Source organism: Phocoena sinus, chromosome 1, assembly GCF_008692025.1.
Source record: "Phocoena sinus isolate mPhoSin1 chromosome 1, mPhoSin1.pri, whole genome shotgun sequence".
Lineage (NCBI taxonomy): Eukaryota > Metazoa > Chordata > Mammalia > Artiodactyla > Phocoenidae > Phocoena > Phocoena sinus.
This window is the reverse complement of record NC_045763.1, coordinates 32,914,718-32,931,305: the sequence shown is the minus strand read 5'-3', so window position 1 is coordinate 32,931,305 and position 16,588 is coordinate 32,914,718. Positions and strand designations below refer to the sequence as shown.

At 41.9% G+C, this 16,588-nt stretch overlaps 1 protein-coding gene across 1 annotated transcript in view; it reads right to left on the bottom strand.

Moving 5' to 3' along the window:
- Positions 1-14,611, bottom strand: part of SMAP2 (small ArfGAP2) — a 50,598-nt gene extending 35,987 nt beyond the window's left edge. The window contains exon 1 of the mRNA XM_032626699.1: positions 14,079-14,611. Within this exon, the coding sequence (XP_032482590.1) occupies positions 14,079-14,181 (103 nt within the window). The 5' untranslated portion in view covers positions 14,182-14,611. The remainder of the gene's footprint in view (positions 1-14,078) is intronic.
- Positions 14,612-16,588: the final 1,977 nt, after the last annotated feature.

Genomic DNA, 16,588 nt, shown 5'->3' with positions numbered 1-16,588 from the left:
CAACAAGGACCTACTGTATAGCACAGGGAACTATATTCAATATCTTTTAATAACCTATAATGGAAAAGAATCTGAAAAAGAATATATATATATATATAACTGAATCAGTTTGCTGTACACCTGAAACTAGCACAATGTTGTAAACTAACTATACTTCAAAAAAATGGTTAAAAATTTTTTTAAATAAAATAAAACCAACATTTTGTAGCAAAAGCATAAGGATAAAACCCAGATCTTATAAGAGAGCTAGAACATTTCAATCACTACCTCAATGGCTTTCATCAGGCTGGGGGTTGGAGGTGTGTAGAGATGGATTGCTGAGCTAACAGCTGGGCAATTATTTCAAAGTCGGCCAGGTGGACCTGACATTTCAAAACTTGACATTATAATTAAACTAATTTCTTATCACCATGACCTCACTTCAGGAAACAGATGTTTAACTCAATTCGCTAGAAGTTATTGTCTTCACTCCCTGGGGACATTTAGTTCTTTATGTTTTTTAAGTTACTTCCCGTTAAAGCCTTAGCTTCCTCTTTGCAACAACCAATAGCTTCTCATATTCTGAAAAAAATACTGAAGATGCAAAGTAAGCCTGCCCACTGAGGGGAGGCATATCTTTAGAAGAAGCTACCAAAGAAAGGTGATAGAGCTCTTGACCAATGAGATTGCTCTTCATCCTCCAACCCCAGGACAAGTAATAAGCAGCAGAGAACCAATATGAAAATAGATATTAAAAATAGCCACATTCAAACAGTACCCCTCTTCTTTCTTTAGAGCTGTGCTTCTCAACTGAAGGAATTTTCCCCCCAAGTGACAATGTCAATGTCTGGAGACATTTTAAGTTGTCACAACTGGCAGAAAGTTGGGGTGCTACTGGCATCTAGTAGGTGAGGCCAAGGATGCTGCTTTACCTCCTATACAGGACAACCTCTCAACAAAGAAGTATCCGAAACATCAATAGTGCTGAGAAACCATCTTGAAGCCACTTAGTTTGAAGCGTGTGAGATATAAGAATATGCCAATCCTGTGGAAAAGCTGTTTCTCTTGTTCTGTAACAGAGAGATGAACATTCTGATACAGAATTCCAAAACTGGAAAGAACCTTAAGGATTATCTATTCCAAGCACAGCTGGAGAATCTAAGGCCCGGGGAGGTCAAGTCATTTACCCAAGTTCATAGAAGAAATCATCAGCTGGACTGGAATGAGAATCATCTTTCTACACCCCAAATGTGTGTTATACATAGTAGATGCTCAATAATAGTCCCTAAATTGATATCCTATTCTTCAGGGGTTCTTTTCTCTTCTCACACACACATTCTCTGCTGCTGGAAAGCCCAAGGCCTGAGCTTGTGTGTGAAGGCTCATCCACACCCCTTCCCAGCCACGTTCCTCTTCCTCAGAGGAAGCCCAGGAGTGGAGGAGAGCGAAGAACAAGAAGCCAGGCAGAACTCATTTTTCACTTGTTTGAAGGGGAGCTCGTGCTTTTCACACAGGCAGAGAGAGGCTTTACACAAAACCTTCCGAGTCAGCAAATGAACTCTTGTACAAGACCACAGACGTGTGAACTTCTTCCTTCCACGACGGTGTGCAGCTTTCCCAACACATCAGAGGAGCCCCAACCAATGGCAAACAGATGGAAAACCAGTGAGAGTTTAACTGAATCACAACCGTATCCAAAAGCTAGAGAACTTTCATCTCTATAGAAAGAGCAGAATAGAAATGAATTCTGGGACCAAAATACAGATGGTTAGTCCAGGGACACGCAGAATGTTAATCATCAAAACAGCCCTGGCTTAAGGGAGCAGAGCAAAAAGTGGAGATTTGCCCTTTCAAAAGAAGATATTCACTATGTTTCAAAAGCCAGGTGTTTCAGAATTGGGTATAATGAGGTACGGGTCGGAAGGTATGGTGCAAGTGGGCGGCGCAAAGATGCCAGCCGTGCAGATAGAAAGTTCCTGCAAAGGGGACATTACGCAGAGGAACTCAGAGCAAGTCTCTTGGGGAAAAAAAATCGTGGCTTCGAAAGAGCCAAAGCAAGGTTCTTCAAATTAGACAAACCTGTTCCAGCAGGAACAAGGGGAGCTTCTAAAAGTGTTGCAAGGTTATGATTAATCTCTACAGCAGCTGAGGACAGTGTCTAAATATTTACTCCCAGCCCACAAAAAGGCTAAAGGACTGCTATTTCAGCCTCCCGTTTTACACTCCCTGCTCCATTTCCCCTAAAATGGTGGGGAACCTCCTGCGGAAAGGGCAGAATACCAGCTCTGCGACTGGCTCCAGCTTTCAAGGTGGTACAGATGCCAGAGCACACAAAAGAGATGGTGCCCAGAAGCAACTGCCACAGAGCAACCTTGAGATTCACCTGCTCGGCTTCCTGCAACGTCACAGAGCTTCAAATATCTGAGTTAAGAGTATGAGGGTGACTTTCAAAAAACTAAACAAGATTATGATCTGAACACGCATAACTAAATAGCGTTCACGACGGAGACACAGACACTATGTACCCGATGCTGTGCTTTAGCTAACAGGAAAACACGGGACTCAGTCCCTCTCCTCATGGAATTCACAGTCTAAGGAAAGCTTTGTAAAACAAAAACAAAACACAGTGGCTCTTATTCCCCTTTCCACCAATGTGGGGCTTCTAATCCTCCTTCTCAGTGGACTGAGTTTAAGTGAAGGAGGCCTGTACGAACAACATAAGATGCTGATCAACGGCCCAACAGTATTTCCACATACCAAGTATATAACGTGGAAATTGCACGTGAGATATAAGAATATATCTTGGCCCATCTTGCTGTGATCACGTCCCATAAATCTGTTCCTTACGGTCAAGCCTGGATTCTCCCCAGCTCTCTGTGCTCCTTGTCTCAAATGTCCACTGCCATGAGGCAGTTCAAAATGAACTGCCCCCACGGCAAGGCCATCCCTACATGGGCTCAACCCAGAGGACTCCCTGACAACTCCTTAAAATTAGAGGGCCCACATAACTACTCAACTCTGAACACATAAATAACCCATTAGTCTCACAGCAACACAAAAATTCACAATGTCTCATTATCTTATAACACTGAAAAATTAAGACCCAAGGGTCCAACAATTGGGCAAGAGTTAAGCAATGATATATTCAAACAATGGAATACAATAAAGGCATTTAAATGTTTTTAATGTCATGAAAAATGCTTATGATAAATGTTAAGCAAAACAATAATGAACAAAATTATAATAGTATAAGCTGAAATAAAAAATGGGTGATAAGGATTATATGAAATACCTTCTGCATCATACTTTTTCATACTTTCCAATGATTTTCATCACAAATATGAATAACTTTCATAATGAGAAAAAATAAAGTTTTTGTTCTTTAAAGAAAAGCATTTAATGATGTTTAGTTAATAAGCACAACTGGTCTGGGAGTCTGTTCCTATGGTAACAAATTTTTTTTTTTTCCTTTTTGGTCATCCAGCATGTGGGATCTTAGTTCCACGACTGGGGATCAAACCCCCACCCCCTGCAGTGGAAGCGAGGAGTCTTAACCACTGGACCGCCAAGGAAGTCCCTTTTTTCCCCTTATATGCATAAGAAGTCTAATGAAACTGAGCCTTATTTTTACTCTGCCCTGATTTGAGTCACTTGTGCCTGGTGCCTATTCACAGACTAGGCTCAAAACCAAGTCAGAATGCTCAGAGGAGGTGATTTGGAATCTTCCTGATTCCAATGTTGTATTTAATGATGCTTCCTTTCTCTCACATAAAAGCTAGTAACGTTAATAATAGCACTCACACTCTACGAAAGACCTTTGCTCAAAATTCTCCTCGGTCTGAAACAGTTCCTCCAACCCAACCCCTCACATCTACCTTCAGAGAGACAAAGTCCCCAGTCCTTACAGCTATTATTTCAATAAAAATGCTTTCAGCACAGCAGAAGAGCCTGAATCTTTTCTTTCTTTCTTTTTCAAATCAGCCGTCACACAAACTGGTTTCCATTAGGTCCGTTGTTGCCAGCTATTTTGAACACAAGCATCATGATAAGAACAGGGAGTTTCCTTCCTATTTCTCATCAGAGGGCTTGGGTCAGTTATAACCCAAGTGGTAAAGTATCAACAAGAAAAGACACCAATGCCCCTTCCCTCACCAGCATATGATATTACCAGTTCACATGGAAAATTCTGTACGAAATTATTTTTTGAAGGCATTAGAACAAAAACCGTCTAAACAATATTAAGACAAAGTTTTTAACTCAAGGCTTGAAACACTAGAGATCTCATTTCTAAATACACACACACACACAGAGGGGACTCACACTAAGACAAGAAAAGAGGAAGAAGTTAAAATTTACTCCGTGCGCACTTCAGGAAGTAACATTGTAGGATTAACATGTAAACTCACATCTAAAGGTATAAGCTCTGAGATAGAGGCATGGGGATTTATGGTCTTCCCATCACTAGCAACTGCTGTGAAAGACAGTATGGCTATTTGCAATAGAGGAAAAGAAAAGGTGCTCTATTTTTTCACATCTCTGTGCTGGGACAGGCTTATCAGCTACAGCTGACAGTAGGTCTCTCTTCCTCCTGTATTTGCTCTACTATTTTCAACACATGATAAAATGAGTAAGTTACACATTTGTTTTTTGGGTGAGGAGAAATGACATGAAGCCTGAGGGATCCAGTTCTCATTGTTTCCGATTAAGACATTTCTTTTTGAAAGTTTTGACTTGAAATTAAATAAGGATCAACAGAGCATTTTCCAAGTGGGCTTATGAAGTCCAGTACTTTCTAAATAAACCATATCCTACAGGTATGTAAAAATCAAACCAGAATACCCGTAGGAAATATACAAATGGGGAAAAGAGGGCTACAGTCAACAAAAATGGTCAGAAAACTACTTAACGTTACTTGAAAATGAAAACGAGCAGCAATAATAAAATCCCAGCAATATGTTACAAAGGTGGGATTCCAGGGCGTTTCAGCCACACAGGAGGGAGCATGGGGGTCAAGGGGAGTGGTGGACAAACTGAAGACAACCTCCAGGGCAACCTTACACTGATGGATGGCCACAGATGAAGGCAGATTTGGCTCATCTCTGGGGTTTTTCACTGGGAAGGGACCTGCAGTTCAGCCATCAATGGACCAGCATCCACAAAGCCTGTGGGGAAATATAGGATCCAGAAGAGTGGGGTAGGGAAGGAGAAAGTTTGGAAAATGGAAAAGTCAAATAGTGAAGTCAAAAGTAGTGAAATATTGTAATTGTTAAACATGAGGCTTCAAAAACGCATAGATGTACCTCTTAAGGTAAAATGGACTGCATGGGAACAACTGGTACTCTGGGAAGCAGGCTGATACGCTTTTTACAATACCAAATTACATTTCAATCACATCTGCGAATTATAGGAGTACCTGCTAAGAGGAAATTAATTTTTGGAGAAAACAGAAAAAGAATGAAACCTATGCAATTTTTTTTTTTTTTTTTTTTTTTTTACCATTGGTAACTTTACTCAATGAAGGTTCCTTATCCATAGCTTCTGTGGAAAATAACAGCCTAAAGCAAACATACTCACACTCCACTGAAAACCCTTGTTGGCCTAGTTCCACCAATTCCATTAACGTGGCAGGCGCCCAAAGGCAGGTGACCTGATTGACAAAAAAAGCACTTCTAGAAAGTGCTAAACTTGTATCACGTAACTCATTAAACACTTTATAATCAAGGAGAAAACTAGTAGCCATAACTTGAGAAGCTTTGTCTTTAAATGGAGCAGCAGCAACCTTCCAAATAAGACAAAATACTTTTTATTTTTCAGGTTCAGTATAGAAGATAGTATGTCCAGTGATCTTACCTCTCTCACCCAGTGGTAACCGGACTGAATCAGGGGGCGGGCGGCACGGGCAAACAGATCAAACTATTTAAAAAAATACGTGGCACAAGGAAAACTTCCTTAACTATCAAGGAAGGTCTAATCTGTACCAGGTTTTAAGGCTGCAATCCTCAAAACTCTCTTTGTACATCTTAAGTGTTACTTTGTTACTCAAAGCTTTTAGTTGTAGATGGGACAAGCTCAGTGCATACACATCATGCTTAAGGCTTCCCAGAATTAACAGGGTGGGAACTTATTTTCTGAGTAACCAAACGATAAATTGTCCTGGTGGAGACCAAAAGTCAAATACAGATTCCACAGAATCCGCACATCCTAATTATATAGGCAATGCCTATATAAAACTTACATTACTTGTTACACGACTATACAAAGTTACATTACTTCCCAGGACTAATTACTGTTCTGGCAACAGTTAAGATCCTAGATCCTTTTGAAGCACAAGAGGTTATCTGCCTGAAAACCCTTCTTATTGCTTGTCCAAAATAACTGTTTACTTACAAGGAGAAAGAATTACATCTTGGAGATTTAAGTGCCTTTGTGCCTTTGCCTGTCTCAGCTTGGATCCTCCCCTTGCTCTACACTATCACAGGGAACTACATCCCCCAGGCTCCCTTGCCAACTGATTTATGAGTAAGTTCCACCAATGGGAGGCACTGACGAGGAAAGGCAGGAGAAGGAGGGAAGCCAGGGTAATGCTCTCTATCTTACTTGGTCCGAGTTCCAGCTGCCACCAGACAGCTCTTCTTTCCAGGCTTCTAGCTCACAGCAGATGGCTCAGGCTTCTAGCCTTTGGTGACACCAGCACCTTCTAATTTCCTTAGGGGCCTGGGAGCTCCCAGGTGTTGCCAATCTCTGGGTTGTCTCACCACCCCATTGACCTTCTTGGCTCTTGTATCACCTATGGAAACTATTCCATATTAAATTCCCTCTGCTTGTACTACCTACAGTGCTTTCTGTTTCTCTGAAGGGTCCCTACCTTTAAAATATATTTTAAAACTTAGATTTCCTAAGAATTACACAAACATTCAGATAACTCATAAAGGATTTCTTCTAATAAGAAACAAAGGATTTATACTGTTCAAACAAATACTTACTGAGAGCCTGACCTGTGCCAACCATTGTTCTAGGTGCCAGGAATACTATAGTGAACAAAACAGGCACAAACCCCCTGCCCTCATGGAGCTTACATTCTAGTGGATGTGTTAACTGTAGCAAGTTACAATTTTAAGAAGTTAACTAGCAGAGGAATATTTCTTTAACAATAGAGGAATTTGGTAAAAGTGAATTAACTTTAAGGGGCTCTACTCTACATAGACTTGGTTCCTACCTTTTCAGTGTGGTATGCTGAACTGTCACACTCCAGGGGCCAACACAGAACTTCTTCAAAGTTAGTATCTACTTAAACTGGCCACTGGCTCAGACAGAAGTATAACTGTGGTAAGGATTTACGCAGACACAATGACAAAAGTTAGGCACTGTATGCTTAGAATGTAAAACACATTTGTGTTTTATGCAGATTCTTGTTGGGCGTCTTTTTCACAGGGGATATCATTTGGAGGAATTGAGTCTGAGTCCACTTAATAAGTCACTTTATCTCTTCCTTATGGCACAGGTAGCTTTCAACATAACATACAAAGCCAGCTGCAATGTTCATAATGAGTAACGTGTTGTGGTCTCCAGCTGCATGACATTATTTCCAAGATGGAATTTTCAGGCAGAACAGAAACCGACAATGACTCATGTGGTGAACAGTAATATAGACAGCTGTGCCCAAGAAAGCTGCCACCTACATACCATAATGACATCAGATGAAAAATGCAGAAAGAAGGAAATTTCCTGATTTATTTAAAAGCAATAGATTTGTTGAAAGGTATACTGAGAGATGTGGCTGCGACTGCCTGTTTACACATCCTAAGCACTGAACAACCAAGGGCACACTCAAACATTCAACACTCTTAGACTGCTTGAGTATGAGAGCGTGCTCAGCCCCAAAATTCAACGTCATCAACTCCAGAAATGGCACGACATCTACTGCTGACATTTCACTAGACTTCTCTAAGATAGTTTAATGTACTCATGAGGGTACACTTCCATGGAGATCTAGTGGGCACAATACTCAGACCTTCCTTACTACTCAGCAGGTAGAGAACATTTCATGTTTGCAATATTTATAATTCCATTTGAGTAGCAGGTGGGCTTCCAATACTAGGGGCTTCTTACACAACAGGGAGTCTAAAGCATATTCGTAATCTCAATGCCATACAGCAAGTCAACTACAGAGCTAGAATTTTAACCTTATGAGTCTCTGCCTACCTTATCCCTTGCCAATCCCCAACATGTAGTGAGAATATACTAAATAATCTCACACACACACACACGGTACAGCACATCTTGGCTACTGCACATTCTGCTTCCTCTGCCTGGAATGCCCTAAATTCACCTGACAAAGTCATGCTTATCATTCAAGACATAGCCTACTCGTCTCTCTGAGCCATGACTTCCTAGGCAGACTTTCTTGCTGTCTTCAATGCTTTCATCTCTCCCTGTACACAATCCTACAATGATAATTACTACATTACATCATGTATCTGCTTACACATCTGCTTGCCCATTAGACTATAAAATCCTTGAAACCAAAGGCCCTATCTTTTAATCTACATGTCTTGGTACAGTGTCTGGCACAAAGCAGGTGCTTAAGAACTATTTTCTGAATGAATAAATATAGTGTGGGATTGTACTCTCAGGCTTGCCAAGAGTTCTTAAAAGATAAGGCATTTTGTACTATCTATCCCACTGCCACTGGATAATGGCAAGGAGAACGAATAGGAAAGTATCTCCCAGGGAACAGGTTTAACAAGTTAATATTAAAAGACAACCTAGTATGTACATAATAATTAAATGTTGAAATTTATGAACTACTTTTATGAATTTAGATAATTTTTAAATATTGTTAAAATTTGTTGAACTAAAGAGTAATGTAAACAAAATAATTCATGTTTCAAATGGGAAAAAAAAAGACAACCTAATGGGGACTTTTATAAATTACTTTCAGTAAAACTGTGTCAACCTGACTACAACCGTCAGAGTTAAGGTAAAAAGCCAGAAAGTTATTTGATTTTGGCTGGAGAAGGGTATTTAACAACCAGAGATGGAAGGAAAATTCCTTCTGTTGTCCAGATCTGATGCAATTAAAAAAAATCTCTTAAGAGGTGCCACAGATACAGCTAAAATAATTAAAAATTGATAGGAATGTTCATTTCTAAGGAATGATATTTAACAAGCAATGATTTAGCTATTGACAGAAAACAAAAGTAAAGCAAAGCTAGAGATTAATTTACCAGAGTTAAAATTTGGGACTAATATTAAAAAAAAAATGTCTACAGAAAGATTCCCTGGTCTAACCTTTCATACCGCTTTGAAGAGTCAGGAAACATCCAGACATCCTCAAGGATACCATAAAGTCCTATAGGAAATGGTTTTGGCTTAAAAACTCGGTGGTTTTTTATTTGGTGAGTTATTCAGTGAGTCATTCTAACTGTGGCTTCCAGTAACTAGAGTATTTAAGGGAATAAAGTCTGAAAGTGAAATGAATAAAATCAAGATAAAATAAACAAGTTCAGCAATGGTAATAATAAATAATGCCTACGTTTGTGTAACACTTTAGTTTACGACGCATTTTTATTTTTCAAATGAGGAAAATTAAACTGAGAAAGGTAGTGTGCTGAAGGTCACAAAGCTAAAATAATCAGAGTAATGGAGTTTAACTGTATGTTCCAACATCAAAAGTCTACAGCTCTGGGCTTCCCTGGTGGCGCAGTGGTTGAGAGTCCGCCTGCCGATGCAGGGTACACGGGTTCGTGCCCCGGTCTGGGAAGATCCCACATGCCGCGGAGCGGCTGGGCCCGTGAGCCATGGCCGCTGAGCCTGCGCGTCCGGAGCCTGTCCTCCGCAACGGGAGAGGCCACAACAGTGAGAGGCCCGCGTAACGCATAAAAAAAAAAAAAAAAAAGTCTACAGCTCTGATTCTTTGCCACCTGAAAGGTGAGCCTACCTGTGCTATGGATGGGCCTAGGACACTTTCTAAGATGACTTCAATGAGAGTAACTGTTTCCAAATCACTTACGCATATCTTTCAACTTAATACCCTGAAAGAATGGGGACGCTCTTTAATGTGCATGGAGAGGGAACCTCCATGCCCTCCACGTTATACTGTGGACTGAAAAATGCCAGGTGCCATGAACTGTGGGCAACATGCTACTATTTGCATAAAAACACTGAAAAGAAATATATTTAAATGTAGTTTTTTGGTCCATGCATATACTATCTCTTAAAAGTCACATAAGAAATTACTAACAGTGGTAACTTGCAGAAGCACTGGAAAATGGTGGCTAAGGGATCAGGGACAGGAACACAACTTTTCACTGTACATATTCCCTTTTGAACTTTTTGAATTTTGAACCACATGAAAGTGGTTTTGCAAAGAGTGAATTGAAATTTAAGAATACATAATGGGAGTTGGAACAAAGGCAACGGTTAGGTGATTCAAAGTGAAACATTTCAGAAATGGGATGTAGCAGAAGAACAGAGAAGTAAAAAGGTATTACAAAGTTTTTGTCAGACTCCAGAATTCCATGTGGTATTTCACAGTTAGAAGTAAGTATTCCTCAAGACCATCAAACTTCTTCCATTCTAATTCTTTGCTCATTAAACAGCTCTCAATTTTTCACTAACCTTGATACTGAGAAAGGAGTGTCCCAACAGTGTATACAAGTATTCAGGTCATCAGAAAGGTAGATCCTTTCATCGTAAATAAGATAGTGTCCAGTTTAAACAAGTCTTTTGTTGTTCCGCGGCATGTGGGATCTTCCTGGACCAGGGCTCAAACCCGTTTTCCCTGCATTGGCAGAGCAGATTCTTAACCACTGTGCCACCAGGGAAGTCCTAAACCAGTCTTTGACGAGGTTGATTAGGGGTTATTCCAGGCACACTGATAAAATATGCAACTGCAGAGCTAAAGACTAAACCTTAGACCAGTATAACCCCACCAAGGGTCTATCCAAAAATGGGACCTGGCCTCAACTAGATGGAATTAACCATTAACATATCTGAAATTTCCAGTATGTTTGTCCTCTGTTCTTCCACAACTTAAGTCAGTCTAAAATTTTACCCTAAAGGTCACAATAACTTAAGGGTTTTGGGTGATGAAACCACATCTTTCAGCCTAAAGCAAGTCACAGCATTTTTTTAAAGGCAATACCAAAGCAGCCTCCGTTCCCACACAGAAATTATTTCAGTGCCTTAGAGGTACCGGAAACTGGTGAGTCTTACACTCAAGAGAGTTAAAAAACCCCAGGACCAACAAAACTTGTACTATACAAAGAGAACACATGTTTATTCTCTATTCTGATGTTCAAATTACACATCTAAAGATAATATCATTCTTAAATCAGTTTAAGATTTTTTTAAAAAAGATTTATTGCCAGAGTTATTTTGGAACATTACAAAAATACCTGCTCAAAGGTCTGCAGTTCAGGGCTACATCATCTGATTTTATATTAATGGATTAGCAAGCAGTCACTCACCAGGTCCTATACAATTAAGCTGTCAGTTTTCTAAGGAAGAAAGGACATGAGACCTACAGATAAATACTCAAGTACAAACCTCATTTTAGCTTACAGCTTTAAAATTCCTCCTCCCACTAAGTGTATTATTATTATTTATTTTTACCAGAGCTTAACAGCTAACTTAATCTACAGATGCAAGTGTCTCTTCCTTCCATGGTCTGACATTTGTCCACATGATGATTACAACAACTAAAATCAGGAAAAAGGAGAGGGAAAATGAGTAAAAGGAGTTCAAAGAGTGGAAGGGGCTAGTTAATTCACAAACTGGATAAACTGAGGCCACAACAAATGTCTTAACTGAAAGATGACTGACTGACACATTGTCATCTCCTTTTTAATACAATGGCCGAGTCACTGAAGCCACCAAGCCAAAATGTAAAGCTAATTTGTGAAAAGAAATTGTTTCAGAAACCAGAATTCTACTATCAAGAGCAGTTAATAAAGTTTACAAACCAGCAGTTACTAGCTCTCATTAAGAATGAATTGACTAATGTTTTATTACCTGATCCCCAGTAATTCTGTTGATAAAGAGCAACGGAAAATTTGGAGGAAGAAGTGATGAATCAACCTCTCTTCCATATGTTATGTTTTATAGGAATATGAGTAAGTATAAGAGTGGTATGCAAAATAGGGGATGGGGGTGGTACTAATCATCAGAATGGCATCTGACTCCCCAAATGTAGCCATGCTCACTCCAGTGGGTTGCTTCACTGTGACTCAAGATCTGTCAACTGAGGACACAAGGGAATTTGAGTAAAACCAAGAGATAGACTCTTAAATTTTAAACCGAATCTTCCAATAGATCTAGCACAAGATCTCACAAGAGTCAACTATAAGAAATTAACTTACTCAACGTAAATTGATTCTAAAGTACTTTTTAAAATGAATTATTGCCAATGCAAAAATTCAGGAGAGAAGTCTGGGGACCTGCTTTCCTAATGGCAAATGCCATTTATCCACTGGTAAAGGGTACTAAAATATAATACGAGGTGTCCAAATTAAAGTTTCTGTCTCCTGTTCTCCTTAAACAACCTTACTTCTCGGACTTCGCTGGTGGCGCAGTGGTTAAGAATCCGCCTGTCAATGCAGGCAACACGGGTTCGAGCCCTGGTCTGGGAAGATCCCACATGCCATGGAGCAACTAAGCCTGTGCACCACAACTACTGAGGCTGCGCTCTAGAGCCCGCGAGCCACAACTGCTGAGCCCGTGTGCCACAACTACTGAAGCTCACGTGCCTAGAGAACGTGCTCCCAGCAAGAGAAGCCACCACAATGAGAAGCCCGCGCACCGCAACGAAGAGTAGCCCCAGCTTGCCGCAACCGGAGAAAAGCCCGTGTGCAGCAATGAAGACCCAACGCAGCCAAAATTAAAAACAAAAAACAAAAACAAAACCTTACTTCTCTAAAATAAAAGGTAATTAAGTGAAAGCGTCAATTAAGCATATACTTCCTTTCTCAATATTGATAAATATAAATACATTTGAACCTTTGTTATGTACTATACGCCCAACATGCTATATGGCAAACAATCCAGGCAAATTCACTGCATTATGAACAAAAGTAAATTAACAATAGCTCCCAAAATATATCCCTTTCTACCCAAACCAAAAAGAATTTTCCCAACTTCTCCAATTTATATTCCAAAGAATTCAGAAAGAAAATAAGGAAACAAAATATTTATAATCTATCAATTTCGAGTGCAAATATTTCACTAATAACCAAGCTTTCGTAGCATACTGATCTGTAATTGTATCAAATCATGAATCTTTGAGGGCACAGAAAACAAAGACTAAATGGCTCTGCCAATCTACAATGGTCATATTTCATCTTTAGAAGGGTGATGGCCATGAAAGCAACAAATTCGATGTATCCCTTGCTTCCTCCTCCGCACTGATTAAACCAATCCTGCACTACAGACAGTCTGCTAGTTTCTGCCACCACACACACATCAGGCCTCCAACACACTCCACAAGCCAGGGCTAGGCTGTCTAGAAGTCCGCACTGTGTCACTGCATAAGGCAGTTCCCCCCTCCACACATCCAGAAAGAGGAAAGCCACCTAAGCGCTCTGTCAGATCTCAGCAAGGCTGTAAAATGACAGATGGAACTGCTAACCAAATAGCAGGCAGCGACGCTCACCACCTTTAAAAATCATTTAAGCAGTTTTCCTCCCCGTCATCTCGCTTCTCCCCGCCCCCACCCCCACCCTCGCGCGCACCACCGCAGTTCGCCCCCAGCTTTGCAAGCGGAAGGCTGCGAGCTCTGGGCTGTCTCTGGACTGACAGTCGGCCCAGAACTCATTCAGAGCCCTGAAATACAGACATTCTCACCTGCACACACCACGCCACTTCCACCCACACCACCACCGCCCCACCCCCCAACCACACACACTCGCCCTCCCAATCTCTCCCCACACCAATCCCGGCGCCGCAGAACACCTAGCAGCCTCATCAGCAACGGTAGCACGCGTTACCATTTAGATGATCCGGGCCACCTAAGCTCCAGAGACCGCCCCCTCACCACACAGGCCGCCTCCCCCGCGCCGCCCGGAGGCTGGACCCCTCGCCCGCCAGGAGGGATGCGCTACCTTTAGACTGGCAGTCCGCACAAAACTTGTTATCCTCCTCCAGCAGCAGGTTGGCTAGGACCGCCTGGTACCGATCCACGTCCTTCACCGATTTGCCCGTCATGGCCAGGGTGCCGGCGGGGGCAGAGGGCGACGCACACTCCTCGCCCCCAGAAACCCCTGCCTCAGTCCAGAGGTGAGGACTCCTGGTCCCCCGCCCAGGGGCACCTCCTGAGCGGGGAAGAGCCCTCTCCCACCGCCCGGCCCGGCACCCCTTCTCGGGTCAGCCGCGCCCGCCCCCCACTCTGCAGCCCCTCAGCGCGGCGCCCCCTGGCGGGCTTAGGGAAAGACCCGGGTCCCGACGAGGCTGCCGGACCAGGCAGGGACCCTCAGCCCAGGCAAGGGGGGCGCTCAGGCCTCCTGCGTGCCGGGCGCAGAGATGACTCCCAGGCCTGCCTGTCTGTGAGCCCTGCGTCCCGCGCCTCGGTTTCCCTGGCAGCTGCTGCCAGCCCTGCCACCACCTCTGCCGCCTACTTCCGGCAGCTCTTCCTCTCCTCCTCCACCCCTCCCAGCCCGCGCATGCGCCCCGCCCCCACCGCTTCGGACTGGGCTCTTCCCTCCGCTCCGCCTCTCAGGAACCAATCGGGGCAGAAGTGAGGGGCGGAGCTTGGGTGGGGCGGAGGGGAAGTGGGCCCGCCCCCTGCATGTCCTTGGAAAAGAATGAATGGAGCCGGAGGAAAGCGAGTGGAGAGAGTAGAGGCAAGCGAAGGGAAACAACAATTAACATTAGCTGAGCTCTTACTATGTGCCAGGCGCTATGCTAAGCGCCTTATATGCATTAGCCCAATATAATCCCAAAACCTCTCTACGAGTTAAATATTTACCATCCTTACGTAACGTGGTGGTTGTGAATACTCCAAAGTCCTCCAGCTTATTCTTTCCTTCAACAGCCAAATAGAAGGGCCCAACCTCCTAACCCAGGATAAGAGGACATCACAACCTCCCCAGCTTTTCAGAGGATTCTGGTTACCTCTCACTTGGAATGCATGCTCCTGCTGAATTCCTGGTCCCCCTGTTCATTAGGTCTCCTCTTGTGATTACTGACATCTTTGGGCATTGTTTTGCCTGGTCCCTAGACACTTTCTTGTTTCACTCCTCAGTCCTCCCCAAATAGTGCAGTTTCGTGCAGCAGACCTTTACTGAAGGTTATTTGGGGAGGTGGGGTGGAGAGGAGGGGTAATTACAGTAAAAGAAGAGGTAACTACTTTAAAATGATTATTAAACACCATTGTCCAAAGCCACCCTCACTGCAGAGTGTAGTAAGTACAGAATTTCTCAATGGCTGTCCTTTTCTTTAGGGACCCACCTGCCATCTGGCAAATGTTTTTGTTCACTCATTCCATTCATTCATTCGTTTAGCAGATTGTTACTGAGAAACTTCTAAGTATCAGGCACTGTCCTGCGGGGAAGGGGAACAACATGATTCAATTAGTGGTTTTAAAAGGTCACTGCTGCTATGGGAAGGATGGATCAGGGAAGCTGGTAAGACCAGATGCTCAGAGTTATCTTATCTCTAGGCAAACTCTCCTCCATCTCTTTACTTTCCCCAAAACATCAGGATGCCCTGAAAACTTTCATCAGAGAAAAACTAAAATTTTCTATTACTTTATCAATCAAAACAATTTGATTCTCTGTCTAAAGCTCTTTCCTTCTAAGCCATGCCTGAGGAGATTTGACTTTCATAAACAAAAAAGTTCATTAAGGTATTTTTCCTAAACAAAATCAGTTCTTTCTCTAGAAGGAATTCTGCCTTCCTCCTAAGCTAATTTTCTCAACCTATATCCCATTTGTAATAATTTTTCTTACTTTAACTTACTTAAATTTTCTTATTTTAACACATATTTTACAAATGAGCAAACTGAGAGTTAGAAAAATAAACTCCTTCATCTAGGGAGTAGTAGAGCTGGGATTTTAAATCTAGATCTCTATGATTCAAGAGCCTTAGTACTATCAGAGTTTTTGCTTATGTTATATATTATAATCCTCAGAAAACCCCATCAGGATAGGTATTAACATAATCAGTTTTCAAAAAATGATGAAACAGAGTCTCAAGTTGATGAAAGAAAGGCTCAAGATTACCCGGTTAATTGTGATCATTGTGCCTTTGTTCAAATTCTCATCTTCATCCCTGCACTATGCAAATAGCCTTCTTGACTTATAGTCTAACCTTAGTTAATTTGATCCTTCACCCCACTCTTCGGAGAGAGCTTTCTAAATGGCAAATCTGGTTGACTAGCTCTCCTGATTAAAAACCCTTTAGTGGCTCTCCATGATCTATGACAATCCTTCTCAAAATTTCCCATCTAGAGAGAGATTGCCTAGTCTGGTGGTTAAGCACACAGACTACGGGACCAGAATGACTGGATTTAAATCTTTTAAAGCTTTAAAAGAGCTTTACCACTTACTATCTGTATGACTTTTATCATGTAACTTAACCTCTCTGTGTAAAATGTGTATGATAATGATATTAA